A 26,595-nucleotide genomic window follows, 5' to 3' on the forward strand; every position below is an offset into this window, starting at 1 on the left:
AATTTGGGTTTATTAGTAGCCCCTAAGTCTTTGTGATATTTATACATAAAGACTTGTAAAAATGCCCTATATAACGAGTTTATCGATTTTCTTCGTATGAGAAGAGGGGTGGAAACCCAAGGTAATTTACCAAAGAACTTGTATATAGAGGTGTGCACCATATTTAAAAAAAAAAAGGAATTTCTAAGTATGTAGAGGGGAACCATAAAGGAACCTATATTTATAACATTTTCTAGAAGCGTAAAGTGAAACAACAAAGGAATACATATTTAGAAAATTTTTCTAATAGGTAGAAAAACCTATAGAGAAGGAGTTTATACTTAGAAATATTTCTAAGTTATTGAGGGAAACCCATTGGAGGAACCTATTGGAGGAACCCATTAGAGAAACTTATTTGAGGAACTCTCATCTCCAAACTCATTGGAGGAACTCCCTTTGAAGGAACTCTCATTCAAAACTCATTGAAAGATCTCCCTTTGAAGGAACTCTCATCTTTGAACTCATTAGAGAAACTCCTTTTGAAGGAACTCTGTTTGGAGGAACTCAACTCCCATAGAAGGAACTCTCTTCTTTGAACTCATTGGAGGAACTCTCATCTTTGAACTCATTAAAGAAACTCCCTTTGAAGAAAGTCTCATCTCCGAACTCATTGAAGGAACTCTATTTGGAAAAACTCTCATCTCTGAACTCATTGGAGGAACTCTATTTGGAGAAACTCAACTCCTTTTAAAGGAACTCTCATTAGAGAAACTCCTATTAGAGGAACTCAACTCTTTTTGGAGGAACACTCTTTGGAGTAATTCCTATTTGAGGAACTCTCATCTCTAAGCTTATTGAAGAAATTCCATTTAGAGGGACTCAACTCCCTTTAGAAAAATTTCTTTAAAAGAACTCTCATCTCCGAACTCGTTGTAAGGACTCTCATTAGAGAAAATCTTATTGGAGGAACTCAACTCCCTTTGGGGGAACTCTCTCTGGAGGAACTCAACCTCTATTAGAGAATGAAAAACATACTTAGTAAATTTATCAGAGGCTGATGGAAACCCATTGAGGGTGATATTATTATACTAGTGAGACCAAGTCAATTCCTTTCTTAGAAAGTTGTATTATTGCACTAGGGATATCTTTGATCAATCCATTCCTATGAGAGTTGCGCTACTGCACTAAGGAGATCAAGTCAATCCACTTTCAAGAAGAGATGTGGCAGTAGAGTGTGGGAGGTATGTGACCTCCCTAAGATGACATGAGGCGTGAGAGCCCATCATTGAAGAGTGATCAATGGATTGTGAGAGGTATATAACCTCCCTAAGATGACATAGGGCATGAGAGCCCCCCGCTGAAGAGTGGTGCCAATTCGAAACTATATTGGAGAGGCGAGAGGTCCAAGATCAATCCTTGATGAATTAGTAAGAGGCCCTTTAACATCACCTAGAGACTGCACCAGTCCGAGACTAGAGAATAGAGGATCCAAAATCAACTCATAACAAATTGGTAAGAGGCTTTTAGGCATCACCAGGAAAATATGCCAGTTCAAGACTGCACTAAAGAATGAGGGATCCAAGATCAACCCCTTGTGAATTGGTGAGAGGCCCCTTGGCATCACATGAAGAATATATTAGTTCGAGACTGGAGAATGGAGGATTCGAGATCAACCATTGATAAATTGGTGAGAGACCTTTAGGCTTCTCTTGAAGAATAATGTTACTATATTAGAGAGTTGTCGTGCCAATCTTATAATTGAAGAGTTGTGCAATCACACAGGTTTTAGATTCATCCCTTCCAAGATAAATTATACAATCGTACTAGGAAGACCGAGTTAATCCATTTCAAGTTAAATTATGCAATAGCACTATGGAGACTAAGTTCATCCCATCCTTTAAAGGTTGTGGGGTTGTTGCCCTAAAAAGCCTTCTTGTCAATCTCATCCTTAAAAAGTTGTGCAATCACACTAGAGAGACCGAGTTGATCCATTCCAAGGTAAATTATGCAATCGTATTAGGGAGACTAAGTCCATCCTATTTTTGAAAGGTTGTGGAGTTATGAAATGACTTGAAAATATCAAAAACAAGCTTTAGAAATTGATGAATTTTTTATCAGTTCTCATAAACGACGCTAATGATGATCTCCTAAAAACAATCCAGGTAGTTTTAGAGTAAGACTTATTGGATAATCAGTTAATATCTTGATTATAACAATTTGATCCATTCTCCCTAGCCAAGATGACTAGTAGGACAAGGTGGCTGATGGCTAATTTTTGCAAAAAGTCTTTTTTTATATATAGATTTAGGGCTCTCAGATATTTAAGTATCTTTTTAGAGAGAGAAAATGCAATAATATTATATAGGGATATGCTTAGAAAATATGTATGCAACAGAGAATGAAGATTGTGAACCTAGAGCTTGAAGGATTCATGAGGTATTTACAACATATGAATCTTGTCATTTAATGAAAAGAATAGGCTGAAGTGTATTCTTGCTTTAATAACATTTAATGAAAGATAAAAATATCTTACACAAATATTAATATGATGAAAATATGGTAGGTCATTGAGAGATTTTTCATACACATAGAAGTATAAAGATAGTATGATATAAAATGTAGACAAGTCTATGAAAGCTGAGTTTTTCCCTAAGCTGGACGCAAGGGAGGTAGGCCATTCCCTTGTATAAGCTCAAGAGAGATGGGTCCTCAAGAATTTTTAAATTCATTAAATTTGAGTTTATCATAATCTAATCTAACTTTAGAATTTACCCATTTAAAAAAAAAAAGGTAATGTAATGACTTCTTTGTCCATGTAAGGACATTATTACTCTTTTTTTCATGTATATTTTACATGTGCAGTGACACTCACCATTTGTTGGTGAAATCATCCATCTCAACTTTAACTTATCTTATCACCATAACACTCCAAATTAAAGGGATGAAAGTATCATAAAGGATCATGCATCTAGTCATATCATACTTATTATAATGTAATTAATTCCATGTTAACTGGTTAGCTAATCTTGATATTTTTGCAAATCATTTTTTTTGTCATTCTTTTCCTATTAACATTACAATTCTTGAAAGTTAGATAGATAGATAGTTTCTTTAAAACTTGTTCAAAGATTTAATTTGCAATCTTGAGAAATCAAAATGCATAGAAAAGCTAACATAACGGGGTAGCACTTATCATTTTAATTTTTTTACGAGTTGTTTGAATTTTTTGAATTAAAATCAATTTAAAAGTTTTAATAAAATATCATATATTAAACAATTTGAGTATTAAAAAGTAAATCTCAAATAAATTCAATCTTTAAAAATTATATAATAATAAATTAGAGACTAATCCCTCTTAATTAATGTTAAAACTAACCTTTTAAAATACCCATCCATCTATTTATTTTTTAAGAAACATGAATAATATAAAAAATAAAATAAAATAAATTATATATATATATATATATATATATATATATATATATATATATATATATATAAAATCAATTGAATGAACAATTGTGATCTTTGACAACCTTTTCATTTTTTTTTTTAATCTAGTGTGAGACACAAGAAAAGCATAAGATAAAAACCGGAGACAGCAAGTAAATTACAGCTCTAAACCGACTGTCCCAGTCAACATCACTCCCTCACTCAACCAAGAACCCCAATCTTCTCTCTCTCTCTCACTCACTCATTCGCTCTCACTTTCTATCTCTAGAAATAGAGAGACTTCAATTCTCTTCCATAATAGATCACATTTTCTCTGCAATTTTCCCTTCCATTTTTCTCAAGAAAAAACAACACAAAAAAAAAAAAAATGAAAATTCCAAGTAGTGTAGAGAAATGTGTCAGCTTTATTTACCATGTGGTGGTGTTGGATTGACTGAAACGACACAGTTCAAAAACCTTACCTTTTTTAAGGAGGTAACAGTACCTTTCTCTCTCTTTCCATCTCGTTTTTAACAATGCAGAATGGAATCATTGTGTTTCGAGGCGTATTTTGAATATACAATGGAGGGCCTTATGTAGTTTACTGTGATTTTTTTTCTTGTTGTAGTGTATAAAAATCCTGTCTTTGATGAATAGTTGAAGTTATTTTGGTGTGTTTTGAAGTGGGTTGCTTTTAAAAGTGAGTTTTTGGGGCTGATTTGAGGGGAAAAGTTAAGGGATTTTTGTGTTTTTATTTGAGGTTCAGTGGAGTGAGCCCTAGTGGTGGTTGAAGTGTAAATTTGTTGAAAAGGTAAGCTATTTTTTGGGAGCTTCAGGGTTTGGCTGGTGAATGTGGGTACTGGAGGTGGATAACTGTAATGGGTTTGTGATATTCAAGCGTTTTGTGCTGGTTGGAGCTTCAGTTATTTTGCAAAATGGGGTCTTAGTGAATTCTCTTGGTGGGTTTCTGGTGATTTTGTTTAATTTGAGGAGGATTTGAGGGAAGCTTGATAAATTTGGAAATCTCGGGTGGCTTTGAGGCAAACAAGGTGAAGATCTCTTGAAAAACAGTGTCAAATTGAAGTTGGTTTGGACAATGTCAGGAGCTCCAAGAGTGAGGTCAATGAATGTGGCTGACTCTGAGGCTAGGCCTGTGTTAGGACCTACTGGAAACACTAAGGCAGGGCCATTGACGAGTGCTCGGAAACCTGCCTCAAAGCAATTAAGAAAGGATGGGAAATCGCCTGAGGAGGCTAAATTAGGGGAAGAGAAGAAAGTCCTTACGGTGCCCACTGTCGGTAATTTATCCCCCAAATCACTTTCTGGCAATTTTTCTTCAGTGCTTCGCCGCCATGAACAGTTGTTGCATTCGAATTTGTCACTAAATGCTTCTTGTTCATCCGATGCCTCCACTGATTCATTTCATAGCCGAGCATCTACTGGGAGGTTGATTCGGTCAAATAATGTAGGGACTAGAAGGAAGCAGTATGTTTCAAAGCCAAGAAGTGTTGTTTCTGATGGGGGTTTAGAATCTCTACCTTCTTCTGATGGTTCACAGTCCAAGAAAAGTTGTGCCTGGGTGACACCAAATACTGGTATGTTCTCACTTCTTTGATTTAATTTTTTTCCTTTTTTTAATGAAAGATACAGTTGAATTGTGACACTGATAATATGTAGAGCCTTGCATACTGTATATATTAACTGTTATCAGTTTGTCTTTCTGAACCATATAAAAAATTTACCAGAGATCTCGTTTGAGTTTAATGCTATGAATGTGGAATAGGTTTGGGTAGTTTATTTTGGAAGTTATGTTTTACATACCTTTTAAGTTCCCAGCACCAAAATGAAACGTATTTTGGAAGTGCTATAGTTAGTGCTATTCGTAGTGCTTATATGGAGTTGCATTGCAAGGCGAGACATTTATATGATATGTGATGGTTTTGGTTGAATAGATGATGCCGCCCTGCTTTCTGCTGCTTCACTCAAATGTTGTTTCTGAAACTTGGTTCAGACATTCAGTTAACCATGATTTCTACTTGGAATCAAACCTCATAAAAGTTGGTTCAATTACCAAGTTGAACCTCATTTTATTAACTGGAGGTCAATTATAATTGCTAAAGAACTGAGTTAAACCAGCCGAAAACTGGGCTTGATTTATTTGTGGATTGTTCTAAACAAGTGTTGTGTTAATATAACAAATATAATTTGATGCTACTCCTAATTTGTAAAGCTTGCCAAGTGCTCTTTGTAGTAGATTTTAAGAATTTGATGTAACTATCAGGCTATAGCTCCATAGGTAGGCATTTTTACTTTCCATCATGCTGATTTATTGACTTGGACTGTCTGGTTTAGATTTGCAAGCTTTTTTCCTTTCAACCATAACTATTTAATAGTAGATAAAGTGGAGCATATACTTTTTCTGATTTTTGGAATTTTTTCCACAAACATGGATACTTGCTGTATGTTTGTGCTTTCCGTTTTGTGTCTTAAGAGTAAATATTTTGATTAAATAATGAAATTATGCAGTTTTTCATTCTCTTTTCCTTGCTGTTGTATAATATGCCTCATCCAATGTTTTTACTTACGTTGGTGTTAGAAAGGAATGCACAAGTCTGTTAAATTGAAATTGCTTTCTTGTATCATTTCTGCAAAAAAATGAAAGACATTGTGCACTTGCCTTTTGTAAATATTGACTGGATTCAATTTCATGTTTGATGGAGGTAATAATCAAAGCATATAAATGTCACTTAGGAATTGTTGTGTCATGTGTTACTTAAGCATGTCGATTTGCTATATAGCATTGTCCACATGCTTTAGCCATGCTTATTTTGGATTTAATTGCTGACTGGTTTTCATATTGAAACCAGATCCATGTTATACCGCTTTCCATGATGAAGAATGGGGACTCCCAGTACATGATGACAGGTATGTAATTGCAATATTGTTCGCATCTGTCTGCTTGTTAAAAGATCTGTCGTTCCTGGTATGATGATCTGTTTTAACTGTTATTTGCTTGCTACTTTTGTCCGCATGCAGGAAGTTGTTTGAGCTTCTTGTCCTTTCAGGTGCTTTGGCTGAACTTACCTGGCCTGCTATTCTAAGTAAAAGGCACATGTTTAGGTACTTTGCCTATCCAAGTTCCTATATGTTTCAACAACCAACATGCTCATCGATGAACTCTGACCATCCACATCATTTGTCCTTTTAGTTGCAGTCTCCTCCTTATCTGAATTGTATTGCTAGATAGAGTTTATAAAAAACTTTTATTTGCAGGGAAGTTTTTGCAGATTTTGATCCAATTGCAGTCTCAAAATTTAATGAGAAGAAGATCATAGCACCTGGAAGCACCGCAGCTTCCCTGTTATCAGAGCTTAAGCTCCGTGCTATCATTGAGAATGCTCGCCAAATATCCAAGGTAGATTCTCATTTTTTAAGCATTGATTTATTCTGAATAGCAGAAAGATGTGTTTACATAGGACACTGTAAATTGTGCTTAAATGTGGAAGATAGAAAGAGTAGCCTGGCCATCCAAGTAAAGCCAAATTTAATCCTGGTTTTTGACGTTACCCTGAGTTTAGATGAGTGTTAAAAATCATAACTGGTAGAGCTCGTTTTGTGCTTCAATATCCTAGTGCTGATTGCCTTAATTAGATCAGTGCAGTCCTAATGGGGACCGCTCATGATGTTCTCTTATTTGTGAAAGTATTAAATGGCACATAATGTGAGCTTAATGATTACTCGACCAGTTTGGTTTGGTGAAAAGTAGTTGAGTGGTGGTCCTGGTTTCCCCTGCAATTTGCATGAACCATATAGGACAAACTATACTATTACAACCAAACAGCTTGACCTTGATAACTTTATCTTATCTCAGGAGTTGCTCATGCAACCTAATTATTCCTTTTCTTCAAGATGCCAGCTTGCTTGGTTGGTAACTTACAAATGATTTATCTGACTTGATGACTTCCAGTCTTTAACCCCTTTAACTTTGTTAATGAAGTCAGCCATGATTACTTACTCCATATATTTGCCATGATTATCATTTGCAATTAACTTTTTACAGGTTTTGTTGATGCCAGGTCATTGATGAGTTTGGGTCATTTGACAAGTATATTTGGAGCTTTGTGAACTACAAGCCTATAGTTAGCAGATTCCGGTATCCTCGACAGGTCCCTGCGAAAACTCCCAAAGCAGATGCGATAAGCAAGGACCTTGTAAGAAGAGGGTTCCGCTCTGTGGGGCCCACAGTCATCTACTCGTTCATGCAGGTAGCAGGGGTAACAAACGATCACCTCATTAGTTGCTTCAGATTCCAGGAGTGTATAGATGCAGCAGAAGGGAAAGAAGAAAATGGCATCAAGTCTGAAGATGTAAAAACCGATGACATCATGGAATCCAAAATATCCATATCTATTGATGAATTGAGTTTCTCCTCGGAATGATGGAGGTGGCACTTGGAACACCATGTTCAGTCATCAGTTTACCGTAGTAACTGATTCTCAGCTGTTCTTCGGGTAGCAATGAATATGGTTTTTTTTTTTTTTGTATAAATTTTAATGAATTCTTATGCATATTACGGATTCCTAGATTGTAGATTACTAAAAACGAATTAAATCAACAGATGAATGGACTGTAGATGGGGCCTGTTCGAGCGAGCCTTGAAAAATTAATGTTGATTTTTTGTACAGTTGAAATAGCCAGTAATCAGAATCATCTTTTGAACCCAACTTGGACATTAGGAAGCAGAGTTTACCATTTATCAGTTCTGTGAAAAAGAGAGGAAACGTAATTTGTAGGAGAATTGTATTGTTGTAATTGATCGCATACATCGAAAATCAAATTTTATTTATTAAAAAAAAAATTGTACCAACATAAAATATAAAATATAATGATTGCTTATAAATGGGCAGGATAGAAAGGTAATGTATATGTATTTTTTTTAGGCTATTGGTAATAATAATATAAAATTTTCTAATCTAATTGAATGATAGGTAAATATTATTTGGTTGATGATGGATATCCTAATAAGTATGAATATTTAGATTAATATAAAGATGAAAGGTATCACTTATAAGATTTTAAATATCATGGATAATCAAGAAATTAGAATGAAGTATTTAATCGTTCATAATCACCATAACATAATGTGATAGAATGTTCTTTGAAGCATGAAAACAAAGGTGAAGATTTTACAAAATATATTCGTTTATCCATACAAAACACAAGTTTAGATTATAATGATATCAATGACACTACATAATTACATTAGAAGAAGATCATATGATAATGTAATATTTATAAAAGGAGATCACATGATGATATAGCATTTATAGAATTTGATTGTATTTTCAATTTTGTTCCTAATGATTTTTAGCTGATATTGTTGCATGCTTAGAAAGCAATGGATACCATAGACTTTTTCATATGGATTTTGTACGTGATGAAACTGCAAATAGTTTAATAGGATAATAATAATATTTTTTCATAAAGTATTATTTATTTCATAATATAATAATAATTAAATCTACAATATTTTAATAAAAAACCATCAATATTAATATATATTTTTTAATCATTTTATAATCAGACCTTAATTTAAAAAATATTTTTAACTAAATACATTAAACTACTTTTTATTCAAACCATAATTTTAACTAAAAATATTTTATCAAATCAACTTTCATTAAAAATATTTTTTATAATTTTTTTTTAAAAAAAGCTACCCCAGCACTTACTTCATGCTCATGATCTTCCGGGTGGACAGCCTCAGAAGTTGCATGACAGCTCAAATCTCTCAGCTCATCAGTGGAGACAATTTGATGTCCCCTTAGGGCAAGACATGCTTGTAGGGTATGCCTGTTTCAGGATTTGAATTAAATAAAATAAAATAATGACTGGTGGATACACCGACTTGGGAGATCTTCCTTGCCCCAGATCATTTTATATGATCCTAGCGATCTGGGGAGGAGGAGAACTGAGACAATAATTGATGGATGCCTGGTCTTGCAAATCCTTGAAGTTCTCCTCCACTCTTGTACGTGTATATTCTGGAGGCACTGGGCTGTTGCCATCTTCTTTGCAAGCATCAGATATTAGCTGTCCACTTTTTTCTACAAATGCAGTTTTCTTTCAGACTATCTGCAGGCTAGTTTTTGTACATCAAAACTAAGTGAGAAAGCTGTCTACCTGTCTTAATTATCCGATGTCTACCCGCAGAAAAAATGAGAAAGCTGCTCCAGATATGGAGATATTGAAATGGGTCTCAATCAAGACAAGGAAAAGTGGATGCCAACAAATTCTCCGTTTTCCACTCCTATTAGGCTGTTTCAGAGTCGGGACGGTGTACAACACCAAATATACAGCTGAAATACTGAAGTAGAAGAAAAAAACGAAAAGACATCCTCAAACCTGATAATTTACATTGAAAGAAAGCTACATGATTTTCATATAAATGAGGACAGCCCACTGGTAATCTTTATACTGTAACCTAGACAGAAAGGATCTTTTCAGCTTTTCAGCAAGGTTTGATTTCAAACCCAATGCTCAGAAGCGTCCGAGCTGATTCTATCGCCGCCTCCTTCTCACCCCCGAGATCAAGGGTTTCACCAGTTAATTCGCCTTCTTTGCCCACCGACCACTGGGTTGAAGCAACTTGGTTTTGCAATGTATCGGTTTTCTTAATTGGCAAGCTGCTCAAGGACGCAGGAGCAGCAGCAGCAGCAGCAGGCGGAGCACTTGGTGGGCCATGTCGCTTCTTCGGTACAGGCATGTCATGGTCATGTACTCCCTTATATGTTATAATGACAGCGTTCGTGTTATCTACTGCTGTTTCAATGTGCTTTCGGACAGGACATCCAGCAGAAGTGCATCGATAATAGTTCCTGTAAAATTCATTCAAGCAATAAATCAGAAGTATGATTCAATACAGGAGCCAGTTTATATTTTGAAGTTACAACTCGGATTGCCGAAGGAAATGCATCATGTAAGGCTTTTGAGCTGGATATTTTTCTGGAAGTCACTCCCTCAATTTAATGAGGTTGAGATTCAATAAAAATCCTTGATCATGGAGTTTAAATCATCGGCTCTAAAGAGTCATTTAAATACAGAGGGACAGATATCGCATGCAAAAGCAATGTTGTAAAGCCCGTTCAGCAAGGTGGTTTTCAGGGATCTAACTCAAAAGTATATCAATAGGCATAGACAAGTGACGATCTAGAGGAAGTAAGCACAGGACCAGTTTCTATCTGGCAGTTTCCCTACTTTACAAGTCACTCACATGGCATGCTTTGCAAGACATGCAGTTGTGGGGTTAAGAGTTAAACTTCAATCCCATCAAGTATACAAGTCCTGGTCTGGTTATTGATTGATAAACCAACTTGAGTCAACGTGCAAGATTAGTGCTTGAATTTTCTCATAGAAACAACCATGGCCCTGAAATGACATCAGTTGCCAGAATAGGTATTAGGTTTTTTTTATTCTTCCAAATATGAAATACCATCTATTTTATACTAAAAATAAGTACCTTCAGAGTTTTCTCAACTGAGACTCTTGGAACAGTTCAATACAAAGCGCCTCTAGCATTTACATGAAATGATAGCTGAGACCACATGCATTGACCAAAAACCAACTTATAGAGTTGTTATTTGAGAAAGCTAAAGATGCTATCATCTTGTAAAGAAGGGATTGAGTGGGCTGAAATACATCCAAGTTTTTTTCTTCCAAGAATGAATGTGCTTACAAAGTATGAAAACAGTGACATGCCTGCACAAAATGGAACAATACACGGTGCAAACATAAGTGCATGAATATGAATAAGTCAACTCCACCCCTTTGAATCATCAAGCATTAGTTACTCCTTTACCTCAACTATTGTTCTTTCTAAATAGTAACTAAGGGTATTTTGGGTATAATAGGGAGTTTCTGTCAAATCTTCAAACTTTTGGGTGGTTCGTGTAATTTCATGATACCTAGGTGGGTTATTGTAATTTACCCGTATTAGAATACTGTTCCATCTGAAGCTTCCATGCCAGCTCTGGAATAGGTAAAGCACAAATCTTAGCAATCTCCACAAAAGGAAGCCGAGCTGTCAGAACTCTGATGGCTTATCATTATGACAGTACCAAATGAACCAAGTCACCACCACATTACACTAACAGCAGTGCCTCATGAGAGTCTGCCATGCCTTAATCTGACTATCCACAATCAGAACTCAGAAAAACAGCTGTTCACACAAAGCACACCTTCAAAAACACATTTTAAGTTTTATCCCTCTCTTTTCAAGCAACCCCCCACCTTTCAAGCTCCTGAAAATAATCAAGTTCACCTCAAAATTTAGCATTTGAAAGTGGCTCATAATACAGTTCCACTGCCCTTTACTCGGCGGATAATCAAGAGAGAGACCTCAAGCTACTTCCAATCCTCAAGTCCCAGCAAACTTCAGGCTCCCCTAGTGCTCGTTCCTCCTACCCCATTGAGAAAAGAAAAGGAAGAAAAAAGGAAGAAGCAAAAGAATCACCAAAACTTAAGAGGCAATTGCTGCACTGTCTCAACATGTCATTTGCACAATGATATCCATCAGGGTGGCAGGGATGCAGAATATAACACAAATCCCAAATTCCTTATTTACAACCATATTGAAATAAATGTGGAAAACGCCCTACCAACTTCATTTGGTTGTTTTGTATTATAAGTGCTCCAGTCATGTTACAAGGAGTAACTAGCACGGATACAGATCTAGAGAACATGATTTACGAGAAACACCCTGTAGGCCATAAGTGCTTCAGTCATTTATAGGTTGGAAAATAATTTCACTCCTGCCAAATCTAAAAGCACTTCAACATTTATGCCACCTAGAATTTTCCACATGTTGTCCATGAAAATGTCTGATAGCTAAGAACAAAATGGTAGGGATATTATCAAGGTTCAACATGTAATCAAACCAACCGAGCAGCTAATAGTGTGAGCATTGCAAAAAACAAGAATGGATAACAAACTAAAACTTTGCAAGTCAAAACCACACTGCATTTTATAAGAACAGATAACAAACTGAAGCTTTGCAATTCAAAATCATACTGTATTTTATGTACCATTGTCATATGATAACATCTTATTGATTTATTAAATCAAAATTGTTACAAATACACAGAAAAAACAAGAAATAAACATGAACCTGGGATGGGGATTTCCCTTCACCATCTTCTGTCCATACTTGCGCCATCTATATCCATCACCTGAGATCCCCACGTCACCTGCTGCATGCACGACAAATTTAGTTTTTTTTCCGGGTTTTAAAGCAGCCTTTGAACACTCTAAGTTTCCCTTCTTCAATCTGGTCAGAAATGAGCAAAAAAAAATATTAAATCTCCAACAGTGCCTTTACAGAAGAACAGTGAGAAGTGCTAACATCACTAAGAAATAAAATTTGTGGAAACCAAATTGATGGGAAAACTTGCCTTCGTTTTGGCTCAGGTTCACCGACATCCTCCTCTTTGATTTGAGTTTCCTTGTTCTCATCCGAGCTGCTTGAACTCTGTCGTTTTCTTTCAGAAACTGTCGGTGTTTCTTGTGCAGGTTCTATTGACAATGTGACTGGTTCTGAATCCTTGAGCATTCTGACAGTACGCTCAGTTACAGTAGTCTGCAAAATAGGCCCAACAGATAATCCACTCCTACTTTCCCTAGTGCTGTTATTCTTCCGAGGTGGATGACTGTGCATTCCTTTATTAACAATCTCTATCACACGGCCTGAGTGATCAGAACATTCGATCTTTTTAGCACAGCAGTCAGAATAAGTACACTTGTAATAACTTCGAGAACCTTTAGGGCTCTTCACTTGCTTCTGACCATATTTCCGCCAGTTGTACCCATCTGGAATTGATGTCCTTGCTACAGGAACATGGAGAGCCTTAAGCTTGGCAGAACTTTGGTGCCCTGCTTCTGGTATACATGCATTCTTAACCTCTGGGGGAGACAATCTTTTTTCTGGTGGAGTTGGACTTGGAGCAGATGATATAGGTTGTGTAACAGAAGTTAGTGACAGTTCTGACGAGGAAGTTGGACATGCAGAAGGTGGAAGCTGATTTTGGGTCTGGGCTTTAGCACTCTGGGCTGTTACGCTTCCCAGAACTTCCTGGTGCGACAAGCCTACTTGCTCCTATGAAAAAAAGAAAGAAAATGCACAACTAAAAAAATCATAGATTTGACAGACTTAAATTGTACTAAGCAGGTAAAAGTTTGTGAATATGATATAATGTTCATGCAAATGGGAAGTTCACTAGAGTGTACATCGAGAAATTTGAGGAAAGGCATAAAGTGCTCTCACTGACATATTGTGATTTGTGAGGTTGGTCCATGCCTCAGAAACATTGTTTTATATATGATCCAACATATTTGAAATTTGTTCTAAACCTTGTCAGCAGGCAAAAACATAAAAAAGAAAACTACCAAGTAATGTGAAACGAAGAAATTTGTATATCACATTGAGAGTGTTGGTTCTGATCACTCGGGTCAGAAACCAAGTTGAAATTCATCACAGAATTTACTAACTGACAAAGTCTTCACCCCTTCTGATTTCAGAGACAACCACAAGACCCAGAAATCAAACTCTCTGTCAATGGCATATAAACTTTCAGGTTATACTCAAAATCAAAATCATTGAAATTTCCTTATTGATGCTTAAGTTGAGTCTCTCCTTCCAGTTTTAAAAGTTTTCACTGACAATCAATAACTTCTAGTGATAAAACCTAAACCCTCAGAACAAATTACTTCATCATCTCCTTAAATCCTAGAACTAAAACTTTCCATCAGTAACAACAAATTACACACCAGTTCTCAAAAAATTCTATTTATACAGACAAATTTTGAAGACTACGCGTTAGTTACATGCATATAGAAATAATTAAAGTATCACAAATTGTTAAAAAATGTTCACAAAAGAAAGGGGAATAAATAAATAAATTATCTTGCACGCCTAACCTTGAATTCAGCTTCCACGTGCGTTTTCAATGCTGAATTTCCTTTCAAACCTGCCAGATCATCTACAGAAATTCAAAAAAAAAAAAAAACACACACAAACAAAAAAAAATTAATAAAGAAAAAACCTACCTACATGCTGATCATTCTCCTTCGATAGTATCGCCGTGGAAGAAGACGGCACCACCGTTAGGGTTTCCACTTGCCCATCCCTCATCTCCTCCTCCACCTGCGAACTCGGCAACTCGACAAGTTGCTGCAACTCACTGAGTTGACTCTCCTCCTCCTCCTCAATATAATCGCCTTCTAATTCCTCTTCTTCTACAAAATTACCGTTGTTTTGTTCATTTCCTTGTCGTTTCTGTTCATTATTTTGCACTTCGAGAGCTTCGAAGCTCTCACTCCCTGCCATGGCCACTTGAGTGAAGTTCGAAAACAGTTACAACTGCCCTTTATACACTGTACCGAAATGGAAAACCGAAACCGATTAATCGGCTTTTTAGATGCTATGCTTTGCTTTTCCAGTGAGGGTATCTGTGTCTTTGACTAGAATTGACTCGTGGTTTTTTGAGTACGTGACGTGAGTGTTGGGAACCAACGCCGTTCATTTCTCCGTTTGTTTAGGTGATCGTGACTCGCGGGTTCGCTTAACGGCGCAGGTGGCCGTTTTTTGCCTCGCATCTTTAATTCCTACATGCACAGAGTCATAGCACACAGGAGTAAATTATAAATTATAGGATATGGTGGACACTACAAAACATCTCAAGGATATGTATTTATTATTATTTGAATTGAATTTTTGAAAAGAAAAAAAAGAAGAAGCTTAGGATATGCCGAATCAATAATAATATTGGATCATCTAGGTGATGGTCCAGTAATAAAAGCTTGGGATTAAAAGGTTTGCTTCCTCTGTGATCTCAAGTTCGAGCCTTGTGGCTGCTCATATGATGGCTGCTGGAGACTTACATGATCGTTAACTTCAGGGCCCGTGAAATTAATCGAGGTGTGTGAAAACTGGTTCGGACAGTCATGTTAAACTAAAAAAAAAAAAAATAATATAGACTGACCAGATGAGAATGAAGTATGATTGCTTTTAAATAATCATAGGAACTAGGCATGCGGTGGTACATTCATTAATGGTGGGGGAAGAGAAGAAATATCGCATGTGTTGGCTGGAATGTAGGAAGCATGATGGTACTCCAACAAGATGAGACATTCTAGTTTTTTGGAAAATATTTGCAACAAACATGTAAGATCTTATTGAAACATCAATTGCTTTTTCAGGAAGTGCTAAATGGAAAACGGAGTTTTATATATATATATATATATATATATATATATATATATATATATATATATAGTAAAAAATAACTATTACAATTTGGGTAATCATTAAACATTATTCAAATTCATTTATTATTGGATAATAATAATAATAATAATAAAAATAATAAAAGATTATAGATATTGGATATGTGTTATTTTACATAGCAGTATTTTTAAATTATTATAATAAATGCTATGGCTAAAAAGAAAAGTATAAGTTGATTTGAAGCATTAATAATTATTTTATTGGTGTTAATTTTTTTTTTATTAATTAGTAGTGAAACTTCACACTGTTTACTATAGATTGCAATAATAAAATTATTATTTTATCATCGTCAAAAAAACTCATACAACTTCGTCTTAAGTGTAAAAAGATCTTTTCATGGGATTCATTCGTTATTATCATATTGATCAGAGACAAATAATTTTTTTCTATTTTAAATATATAGTGTAATGACTTACATACCATTAAAATTTAAAATTAGAAAGAAAGGCTTTTCGGTCTCTTAACACTTTGAAAGCACAATTAAATGACTACATTGCTCTTAAAAGCAAAAAGAATAAAACTTACAGTTAGGGGTACTTAAGTCTTTTTTATGCAATTTTTTTGTAATGACCTATTTGAATGAGGGGTAATTAAGTCTTTTGACATATATAAAAATAATTAAAAAAATAAAAGTAGTTGACACATGCAACATACGTGTTAGCGAATGAGAGGTGCTCGCACTCTTTGGATAGTACATGTGGCACCTCTCGGTAGTTAAATGCCGCCATCTATGATAGCGTTGGAAGTGACACGTCGTCCTCTTCGCGATGAGGGGGCACGTGTTCACGGCGGAGCTACAGTTGAGTTCTAATGAATTTTTTTTCTTTTCCTCTCTCTTTTCTATCCCTTGGCCTTAAATTCCGTGCCAGCCCTTCCAAAAATCAATTGTGTCCTTCAATTTATATTTATATCAATTTTGGATCTTATTCTTTTGATTGTTATTTGTTTTTCTTTTAATGTTTTTTGAAGTTTATTTGCTTGAAATTTCATCCCTAGATATTTTATCTCGTTTAATTTTTGTATCCAATCTGGTCCTTATTTTTTTAATTGTTATTTTTAATTTTTAATTTTTTATCTTTTTTATCTGATTCTCTACTAGAAAAAGAATTATCAACATCTAAATATTTTTTATATTACAAAATGATCTAATACGCAGCGTAATGTCAAGCAAAATAATCTAGTTTGAATTCTATAAGTTTAGATAGAGGTAATTGTCTATGGAAAAACTTATAGAGTATTTATTTGAGATTTTGAGTGTATTTATTAAATTCAATTTATTATTGATTTTTATTAAAAGGGAATCAAAATCAATAATATTAATTAAAGACATTAAATAAGTAATATTTCATATAGTAATATTTTTTAAGTGTTTACAATAAACTTAACAAAACAAATATTGTAAATGATTTTTAACAAGTGTCCTAAGAACACCCATTAGCCTGACCCATTGTAAATTATTAGTCTTTATGAATTAATTAATTCCCCAAGTATGAAAAATAATTTAATAATAGTTGTAATTTTATGTAGATTAGTAGCTTTGTTCTTCGATATTTCTCGTAAATGAAGTTACGAGCTGTCACGAATTTAGTGTTTTGATTCTTAAAATGCCCTTTTTTTTAGTTAAATTTTCAAATACAGCAAAATCAACATAAACAAATAAAATTTAATTTCAATCCAATCACAACATCACCATTGCACCAACTAGCAAGTTAGAAATAATAAAACTCACAATAAATTTCTCCTTCCATTCTTTCTCATTACTTTTTTTTTTTTCAAACAACCATTAACCAAAACTAAAATACTTTGAAAAAATATTATTCACTCACTAAAAAATAATATTCACATAAACAATATAATAGTGATTTTGATCTTTACACCAAAAATCTTAAAACTAGTTATTGAGAATATTAAGATCTTTTTATAAGGCGTGTTATTCATTAACAAATTTAATTGAGGGGGGCAAATAAATCCTCTTACATTTCAAAAGCACGAACAATTAAAATACTTTTAAAAATAAAATTTTTTAAATTAGCGTTAATTAAAAATTTGATATATATATATATATAAAAGTGTGCGGGTGGTGCTTGCAGTAGCTCCCACTAACCAAAAATACCATTCCGCTGTATCGTTGGAAGTATCGAGGTTTTCTCATCCTGTTGGTACGATACGTGTTAGTCGTGGTAGAGATAGTTGTTGTTGGTGGACCTTTTTCCCCCTTTCTATTCACTCTTCTCCCATGAAGATTATCGCTTTGCCCTTTTTATTGTTGGTATTTAAATTTAATTTTTTTTTTATTTCTAATTTTTTTTCTTTGCGTTTTTTTAGAAGCTTTATTGATTTTCAATTTCATCATTCTATCCAAATTTATGGTATTATGTTTTTCAATTTGATCCTCATTATTTTGATTTCTAATTTTTCCTTAGCCCTTAAGTTTTATTTGTTTTCAATTTTATCCTTCAATCCAAATTTATGATATATTATTTTTACCAATTTTGTCCTCATCCTTTTTTATTTTTTTTCCTTTTTTTAAAGTTTTTTTCTTTTCAATTTCACCCTTCAATCAAAAAATTATTATTAATTTTTTTATCAATTTTGATCATCATTCTTTTAATCCCTATTTTGTTTTGAATCATTTTGTATAATTGATTTGTTTTCAATTTTATCCTTCAATATTTGATTGATTGAGAATTGGGCTTCATGATTTTTTTTTTCTGATAAAGTGCTTCGGGTCTAATGACTCGGGTCATGAGTTTGAAAAGTTAACACGAGTTGATAATTTTATTTTAAATTGGCTTTATAATTTTATCTATTGAGTTATTCTGATCTCATGATCTAGAATGCGAGTTTGACGGAATATCTCGGGTTAGCTTGATCTTGATTACTGGGGTTATAGGTTTTTCCTGCTAATTTGGGTTGACTAGAGTTAATTTTTTAGATCTATTCTTTACCCCATTTCATCTTGTCGCATTTAATGTGTTGTGAATTGAATTACATCGTTTGTCCTCTTTTGAAAAAAATACTTTTTTTCTCAAGTTATCGTGATTATTTAAAAAAAAATTAAATCATCTATCATTATTGCCTTTTTAATTAAAATAAAATCAACTTCCAATCAAGTATATAATTTGAGTTGCATATTTAATTTATTTTTCTTAAAATATGCTTATGATACAGGAACATCATTTTCTAAAAAAATAAAACAGTCCAGCTCCACCAGCGCTAGTAAAATATACAAGCCATAACACACCACAACCACCATTTTAAGCTAACAAATTAGCAACACGGGCTTTCCCCCCATAAAACCTAACATTAAAGTAGATGGATTTTTTTTTTTTTTTAATCAAAATGCTCTTATTTTCAAGTTAAATCTTTAGATACAACAAAATAATAAAAACAAAACAAATAAAACTCAACTTCAATCCAATTTCAATATCGACATTACACCAACCAATAATCAAACTGATAAAACAAAATTTGCTTTCATTTTACTCCTTATCTTTATATATATATATATATATATATATATATATATATAAGCCACAAGAGACGTCATTTTTGTCGTTAAACATCATGATCATCACCATTAAAGTGAATAAAGATCTTCAGAATCCTGAGAGATTAGATATTTTGAAAAAAGAGGGAGACATGCATCTTAAAAAGAAATACCATATGTATTATGTAAATGATGGTCAACTACGATCAATGAGGTGTAAAGTAATTTTATCATGCAAGAGGGATTGATTCATTTATTTTGATAAAATATTATGATTCATTTTATTTTATTTTACATTGAAGCTGAGATTTTTCACTCTCTAATGCCCGCTCACTATTAAAAGTTGATCTTATAAGAAATAACTAGTTGGATGGACGTGCAAGTTTATTTTTTATTTTTATAAAATATATTGTAAAAATTTATTAATTATTTTATTAATAATATTAATTATAATAAAAATAATAATATTTATAACACAATGATAATATTTTTAATATTCATACTATTAATCATAATAAAAATAATAATATTTATAAAACAAATAATACTATTTTTTATATGAATATTTAAAATTATAATAAAAATAATAATATTTATAACATAAATAATTATATTAAGAATTCCAAGGATGTTTATAACACAAATAATAATATTTTTTTATATCAATACTTTGAGTTATAATAAAAATAATAATATTTATAACACAAATAATAATATTTTTGATATGAACACTTTGAATTATAAGAAAAATAATAATATTTATAACACAAAATTTTTGTATTGTTATAATTGAAAGTATTAATATTAAAAATAGTATTATTTATGTTCTGAATATTATGATTTTTATTATAATTTAAAGTATTAATATCAACAATACTATTATTTGGGGTATAAATACTATCATTTGTATTACAATTGAACTAATAATATTTAGAACACAAATTATAATATGTTTGATATTAATACTTTCAACTATAATAAAAAATAATAATATTTATAAGAAAAATAATTATATTTAGAAACCCAAGACCCAATAGCCCCAGGTCCTGACAAAGGACCCATGAAAATTGGGTCACAAAGGACCCATGAAAATTGGGTCCCGACGAAGGACCCATTAGCCCTGGGCTCAGGGCAAGCCAGCCTCAGCGCCACGTCGGGTCTGACCCAGCACATAGGCAGGGCAGCCCAAGTGTCAGGTCTCACCACGTGACGCGCGGGTCTAGCTATGTGCCTTGGGCAAGGCAGCTGCAGCGCCACGTGGCGCGTGTGTCTGACCCAGCGCAAGGGCAGGCAGCCCAAGTGTCAGGTGTCCCCACGTGGGGGCGCGGGCCTGGCTGACGCCGAGAGCAGCCCTACCAAAACTTGAATTTATCGTTTTCTTTTCATCCAATGTCAAATGCATCTCAGTGAAAAGGCAACCTCACCCCTCCCCCGCTACCCTTGCAACTCTTTATGGAAAGAGTTGGGCTGCCATTACATTGTTTCAATCTACAATGCTTTAAGTTTAGTTAAATAGTATGAGGGACACTGAGCTTTTTTAATATATTGTATAATTCTTTTTTATTAAAAAATTATTTTTTAGTTTTTAATGTGCAAAACTTTTTTTTTTAATTTGCAAAACTTTGAACTATGTGTTTCGTGTGTGTGTGTGTATGTATCTGCACATTCATTTTAGGAAAAACAAAAACAGAAGAAAAATAAATACATTAATCCATAACAAAAACTTTGTAACTGTACCCTTACATTAAGAAAAAAATTAAAATAGCTAAATGTTTTACAGAGTACCAGACTTATTGCATTGTAAATTTGGAACATATCAATTTACTATCCTCAATAAAAATCAATAGGCTAATTATTAAAGATAATATAATTTTTTTAAAAATTGTATTAGTTATTATCATATTAATCGAGAATAACTATATCTTTTTATATTTTTAAAGCATAATAAATAAATTAAATTATCCTTAAAATAAAAATTTATTTAACTGACATCTAGGATCATTTTTTACTTTTCAAATTTTTTAAGTAGGGTAGAATAATTATATTATTTTTAAAAGCAAACTTTATTTAACCAGCGTCTAAGTTCTTTCTGGTCGTGAGAAAGTGTCCAAAGCAAAATGACGATGAGTCTCAAACAAGCTTTTTTTTTTTTTTTTCCGGGTATGATATTGACAACTCCTTTTTTATATTTAATTATTGATAGTTTTCTTATTCGATTTATCTATTGTTATTATTTTTTACCATATTATTAAATTAACTAAATTTATTGAAAACAGTCGGGACTAAGTTTTGAATTTTTTTTCCTTCTTTACAAACATGGCTATCCTTTAAGCATTTTTTTCATGTTAAAAAAGATTTAATCTTGCCATAGCATAGCACAACACTTGACACCGATATAGTACAAAACTAAATTAAGTAGCTTTACTTGGAATTAACCTAAGAAGGATGAATTGTAAATACCGGTTAAATTCATAGTTGTTGACGATGTCAAATTTGAACGGAACACGTTTAAGAAAATTGAGAGGATGGATTTGGAATGCATTGAGTAGGTGTGACTGAACTCTAGCGTAAAATTGTTGCTAATGTGACTCGGATTATTAAACAAAAAAAAATAATTCCACGCCTATACCTGAATCTAGATGTGTTGTGAGGAGGAGGATGAAGAATAATGGGAGCATTTGGAAACGCGGATGAATTCGTGTTTTTAAAAGAATTAATTTTTTTTTGTTAAAAATTATTTTTTTTATGTTTTGGATCATTTTGATGTGCTGATCTAAAAAATGATTTTTAAAAAATAAAAAAAAATTATTTTGATGCATTTCAGCAAGAAAAATATTTTGAAAAACAATCGCAACTATATTTCCAAACAAACTTAAAGAAGATGAAGTAATAGCAGCTGAAAGAATGACATGTTCCCATTAACGATGACACCGCCATCATTTATTTTTTAAATTTACATCGATTTTCAAAATGAGTCTTAACCTTAAATATAAAAATTCAGTAGAGCTGTGATGATAGTGATTTATCAATATTTTTTTAATTATTTTTTATTGTTTGAATTTTTCTTTTTTCTGATTTTGAATGGGATTTGAAAACTAGTTTTGTGCTTGGGCATAGCACCTAAACTTGGTGCTCATGGACACAAAGCCTGACGCGAGGCACTTCCTTGGTGCTCATGGACTCAGGCATGGCTTGTACAAGGTGTCAAGTATGTGTTTGGTGCCCCTGAGCTCAGGTATTATGCCTGAGCCCAATCATCAAATGTATGTTCGGGCCTTTTCTTATAGTCTGTGGAGGGTTTTTTTTATCAAACCTAATTTTTTTTTTTTTAATCCTTCAATCTGCACCTCCAAGTATACAGGAATTTCTTATGATTTATTATATTTTTATCTTATTAATACATATAAAAAAGATATTTTTTTTATTAATATTTGTGCAATAAATATTTATTCATTTTTAATACATGTGTAAGAGATATTTATTTATCTTTAATACTATTAGGGAGAAATGACTTTCCATCCTTCTCCTTCGAGCCAAAGGACAAAGTTCATAAGGTATAAATATCTCATAGCATAGCACAACACTTGACACCGATATAGTACAAAACTAAATTAAGTAGCTTTACTTGGAATTAACCTAAGAAGGATGAATTGTAAATACCGGTTAAATTCATAGTTGTTGACGATGTCAAATTTGAACGGAACACGTTTAAGAAAATTGAGAGGATGGATTTGGAATGCATTGAGTAGGTGTGACTGAACTCTAGCGTAAAATTGTTGCTAATGTGACTCGGATTATTAAACAAAAAAAAAAAATTCATGCCTATACCTGAATCTAGATGTGTTGTGAGGAAGAAGAAGAAGAAGAATGAGAGCATTTAGAAACGAGGATCAATCGTGTTTTTAAAAAATTTAATTTTTTTATTAAAAATTATTTTTTTTATGTTTTGAATTATTTCGATGTGTTGATCTAAAAAATAATTTTTAAAAAATAAAAAAAAATCATTTTGATGCATTTCAGCAAGAAAAATATTTTGAAAAGCAATCACAACTACACTTCCAAACAAACTTAAAGAAGATGAAGTAGTAGCAGTTAAAAGAATGACATGTTTCCATTAACAATGACACCGCCATCATTTATTTTTTAAATTTACATCGATTTTCAAAATGAGTCTTAACCTTAAATATAAAAATTCAGTAGAGCTGTGATGATAGTGATTTATCAATATTTTTTAAATTATTTTTTATTGTTTTAATTTTTCTTTTTTCTGATTTTGAATGGGATTTGAAAACTAGTTTTGTGCTTGGGCATAGCACCTAAACTTGGACACAAAGCCTGACGCTAGGCACTTCCTTGGTGCTCATGGACTCAGGCATGGCTTGTACAAGATGTCAAGTATGTGTTTGGTGCCCCTGAGCTCAGGTATTATGCCTGAGCCCAATCATCAAATGTATGTTCGGGCCTTTTCTTATAGTCTGTGGAGGGTTTTTTTTTTATCAAACCTAATTTTTTATTTTTTGAATCCTTCAATCTGCACCTCCAAGTATACAGGAATTTCTTATGATTTATTATATTTTTATCTTATTAATACATATAAAAGAGATATTTTTTTATTAATGTTTGTGCAATAAATATTTATCTATTTTTAATATATGTGTAAGAGATATTTATTTATCTTTAATACTATTAGGGAGAAATGACTTTCCATCCTTCTCCCTCGAGACAAAGAACAAAGTTTATAAGGTATAAATATCTCTTGAACTGTCTAGACAAGAGATTCATAATTTATCAATTCTGAACATATATACATAATACAATTTTCTTTTATAGAGTATTTATATCAAAACAAGAACAAACAACCTTATTTTTAGAATTTAATGTTCTTTTGCGTATTTATCATGTTCTTTGCAAAGATATTGACTTAAATATCCGGAAGTTCTCAAATTCATCAAAGATGATTGTTTTGCATGTTAGTGGCTTTTTCCATTAAGCTACTATTTAGCTTAATTAAGGAGAATGAATTATATTACTCTTGATTAAACTATTATCAAACCACAAAGCATTTTGAAGTTTAAAATATTATCAAATTGAGTCGAGTCAGATTGAAGGTTAGATTGTCTAAACTTGATCAAATTCATAGCGGTTCATACTAAGCTTAAAAATAGTATGCAAAATAGGTATGTTAATATATAGATTAAGTATAATGTTTACAAACATAGAAAATCAAATGAATATAATATGAACAATGTAAACGTAGGTTTTAATTGATAATGCGATTGGTTTATCTTCAATTTGTATACTAAAAGCATTTAATTTTATAAGTTGAAACTAACATAGTATAACAACATCATTTTTAAAATAACAAAAAAAATCAGGTTTTAAAATTGTTATCAAATTTGCCTTGTATGTTCAACTAGGGATCAAACTCAAACACGAGTAATTATTGAGTTGAGCTCGAGTCTGACGGCCCTAGCCAGACACTGGGACAAAAAAATGTGGCCTTTAATTGTTCGTTCCTTTCCTCATGCAGATTGATGCCCGAATAGGATAATTAATTGGGTTTTTTTTAATTATTATTATTATTATTATTTCTTATGAACTTGCGTGGTTGATGAGGAATGAAATGGAAATGATCAAGAAGTCGTGCCGTTTACGAGGAAGAATTGGAGGAGGTCAGAATTTGATGTGGTAACTGCATATGATTATTTGTTAAGGATATTAAAGCATTGTTTATCACATCTAGATAGCCTCGGGGTGATTATTTTTTGTTCGATTTGGTTATTATAAAAAAAAAATAACCAAACTGATTTAAAAAAAAAAAAAAAACAAAACCGAACCGAAACCGGTTCAAACCGGTTTGGCTCGGTTTTTTCGGTTTTGCTTGGTTTTGGCTCGGTTTTTTCCAGTTTGACTCAGTTTTTTCGGGTTTTTTTCCGGTTTGGGTTTAGTTCGGTTTTTTCGGTTTTAGGCTTATAAAACCGAACCGAACCGGTTGGTTTTTTCAAAATTTTAATTAATTTTTTTTCACGGTTCGGTTTTTCGGTTATTTTTTTTCAGTTTTCTCGGTTTAATCGGTTTTTTCCCTCACTCTTACTAATAGTTAAGGTGGCGTTTAATAGTGTAGAAACTGTTGTTTTTCAAAATATTTTTCACATGAAAATATATCAAAATAATATATTTTTATTTTTAAATTTATTTGTAACATATTATATTAAAACAATTCAAAAATATTTAAAAAAAAATTAAATTAAAAAAAATCAAATTTTTATCAAACAACATTTATGCTTACCTAACTAGAAGACTTGCAATAAATTATTTTGTCCCCACAACTCAAGAAAACGCAGTAGTGTTGTGGTAGAAATGTTGCAGCTTGCAAAATTTAAAGGGGGACGACAAAGACGTATCTCCTAAAATTGTTGTCCGGAAACACAAGTTAGATCAAAGAATTCTGCATTTACCGTTTAGTAGCTCCCATGTTGTTTGAAGTTGCATGCTCTAACCCATTCAACTAGGGTTCAAGTTTTGGCATCATCCAAAGTTAATAAAATTAGACTAAAATCAAGTAAAATTAAGTAAATTCACAATTTTAAAACTGTTTTTATAATTTCAACTAAAATATATATACTACACCAGATTTGTACCTCCATGTCAGCATTAGCCACCCATCACATCCAACATATTGCCACTATTTGTTTTTTTATTTTAAAAGTATTTTTGAAAAAAATTGAAAAGTTTTTATTTTTTATTTGCTTCAGATTAATATTTTTTGATGTTTTAAGATCATTTTAATGTACTGATGTTAAAAATAATTTTTAAAAAATAAAAAATATATTATTTTAATGCATTTCTAAACAAAAAATACCTTAAAAAAAAATCACTACCATGCTCTCAAACACACCCCAGCCCTAGCCTCTCTTAGTCTCTTTCTCTCAACCATTCAACAATTAACCAGCCATAATGAGATCGGCAACTTCCTCTTCACCAACAGCCTTCTCTCTTTTTTTTCATCACCAACAACTTTCTCTTCATCGGACACCGTGAGATCCAGAGCCCGAAGTCCAGACAACAACAACTTCATGTCTACATCTTTCCACCAGCCAGCCATTGTAAGTATGTTCACTACTCTGAAGTCAGGAAATAGAACTGAGCTAGAAAACTACGTCGTGTCTTGGAGTTCTGCAAGTTAATTAGTGCCTCACCAACCAGTCCAATCATTTCGTTGTTTTGTCCCTCCCCATCGTGCCTCTGTTGAACCCATTATAATTAGTGGGTCTGGATGTCTAATACACATGCTTTCAGATAGACAGATATGATTCCTCAAGTTGTAAGATTTTTTTTTAAAAAAAATAAGACC

At 32.8% G+C, this 26,595-nt stretch overlaps 2 protein-coding genes across 4 annotated transcripts; one reads left to right on the forward strand and one right to left on the reverse strand.

The window, feature by feature from the left end:
- The first annotated feature begins 3,626 nt into the window (after positions 1-3,626).
- Positions 3,627-8,135, forward strand: LOC7465959 (uncharacterized). Of its 2 annotated transcripts, XM_002309310.4 has the most exons (6): positions 3,627-3,906; positions 4,040-5,006; positions 6,279-6,336; positions 6,448-6,531; positions 6,685-6,826; positions 7,488-8,135. In XM_002309310.4, exons 2-6 carry the CDS (start codon positions 4,508-4,510, stop codon positions 7,848-7,850), a joined length of 1,146 nt encoding a protein of 381 aa, XP_002309346.1. In that variant the 5' UTR covers positions 3,627-3,906; positions 4,040-4,507; the 3' UTR covers positions 7,851-8,135. The 2 variants fall into 2 exon arrangements, with proteins under 2 accessions (XP_002309346.1, XP_024460537.1); XM_024604769.2 differs by having other exon boundaries at positions 3,627-5,006.
- Positions 8,136-9,690: 1,555 nt separating this feature from the next.
- LOC18100572 (probable WRKY transcription factor 32) lies at positions 9,691-15,081 on the reverse strand. 2 transcript variants are annotated; one of them, XM_024604661.2, is made up of 5 exons: positions 14,512-15,081; positions 14,383-14,444; positions 12,861-13,561; positions 12,578-12,736; positions 9,691-10,289 (listed from the first exon to the last, which is right to left on the reverse strand). In XM_024604661.2, exons 1-5 carry the CDS (start codon positions 14,789-14,791, stop codon positions 9,923-9,925), a joined length of 1,569 nt encoding a protein of 522 aa, XP_024460429.2. In that variant the 5' UTR covers positions 14,792-15,081; the 3' UTR covers positions 9,691-9,922. The 2 variants fall into 2 exon arrangements, with proteins under 2 accessions (XP_024460429.2, XP_024460430.2); XM_024604662.2 differs by having other exon boundaries at positions 14,383-14,432; positions 14,512-15,080.
- Positions 15,082-26,595: the final 11,514 nt, after the last annotated feature.

Source organism: Populus trichocarpa, chromosome 6, assembly GCF_000002775.5.
Source record: "Populus trichocarpa isolate Nisqually-1 chromosome 6, P.trichocarpa_v4.1, whole genome shotgun sequence".
Classification (NCBI taxonomy): domain Eukaryota; kingdom Viridiplantae; phylum Streptophyta; class Magnoliopsida; order Malpighiales; family Salicaceae; genus Populus; species Populus trichocarpa.

Coding starts and splice junctions, on each gene's coding strand:
- LOC18100572 (XM_024604661.2), bottom strand. CDS start 14,791: ATGGCAGGGAGTGAGAGCTTCGAAGCTCTCGAAGTGCAAAATAATGAA. Junction 14,445..14,511: donor GGAGAATGATCAGCATGTAG/GTAGGTTTTTTC, acceptor GAATTTCTGTAG/ATGATCTGGCAGGTTTGAAA. Junction 10,290..12,577: donor AAGGGAAATCCCCATCCCAG/GTTCATGTTTAT, acceptor TGAATTTTACAG/GAACTATTATCGATGCACTT.
- LOC7465959 (XM_024604769.2), top strand. CDS start 4,508: ATGTCAGGAGCTCCAAGAGTGAGGTCAATGAATGTGGCTGACTCTGAG. Junction 5,007..6,278: donor CTGGGTGACACCAAATACTG/GTATGTTCTCAC, acceptor TATTGAAACCAG/ATCCATGTTATACCGCTTTC. Junction 6,337..6,447: donor CTCCCAGTACATGATGACAG/GTATGTAATTGC, acceptor GTCCGCATGCAG/GAAGTTGTTTGAGCTTCTTG.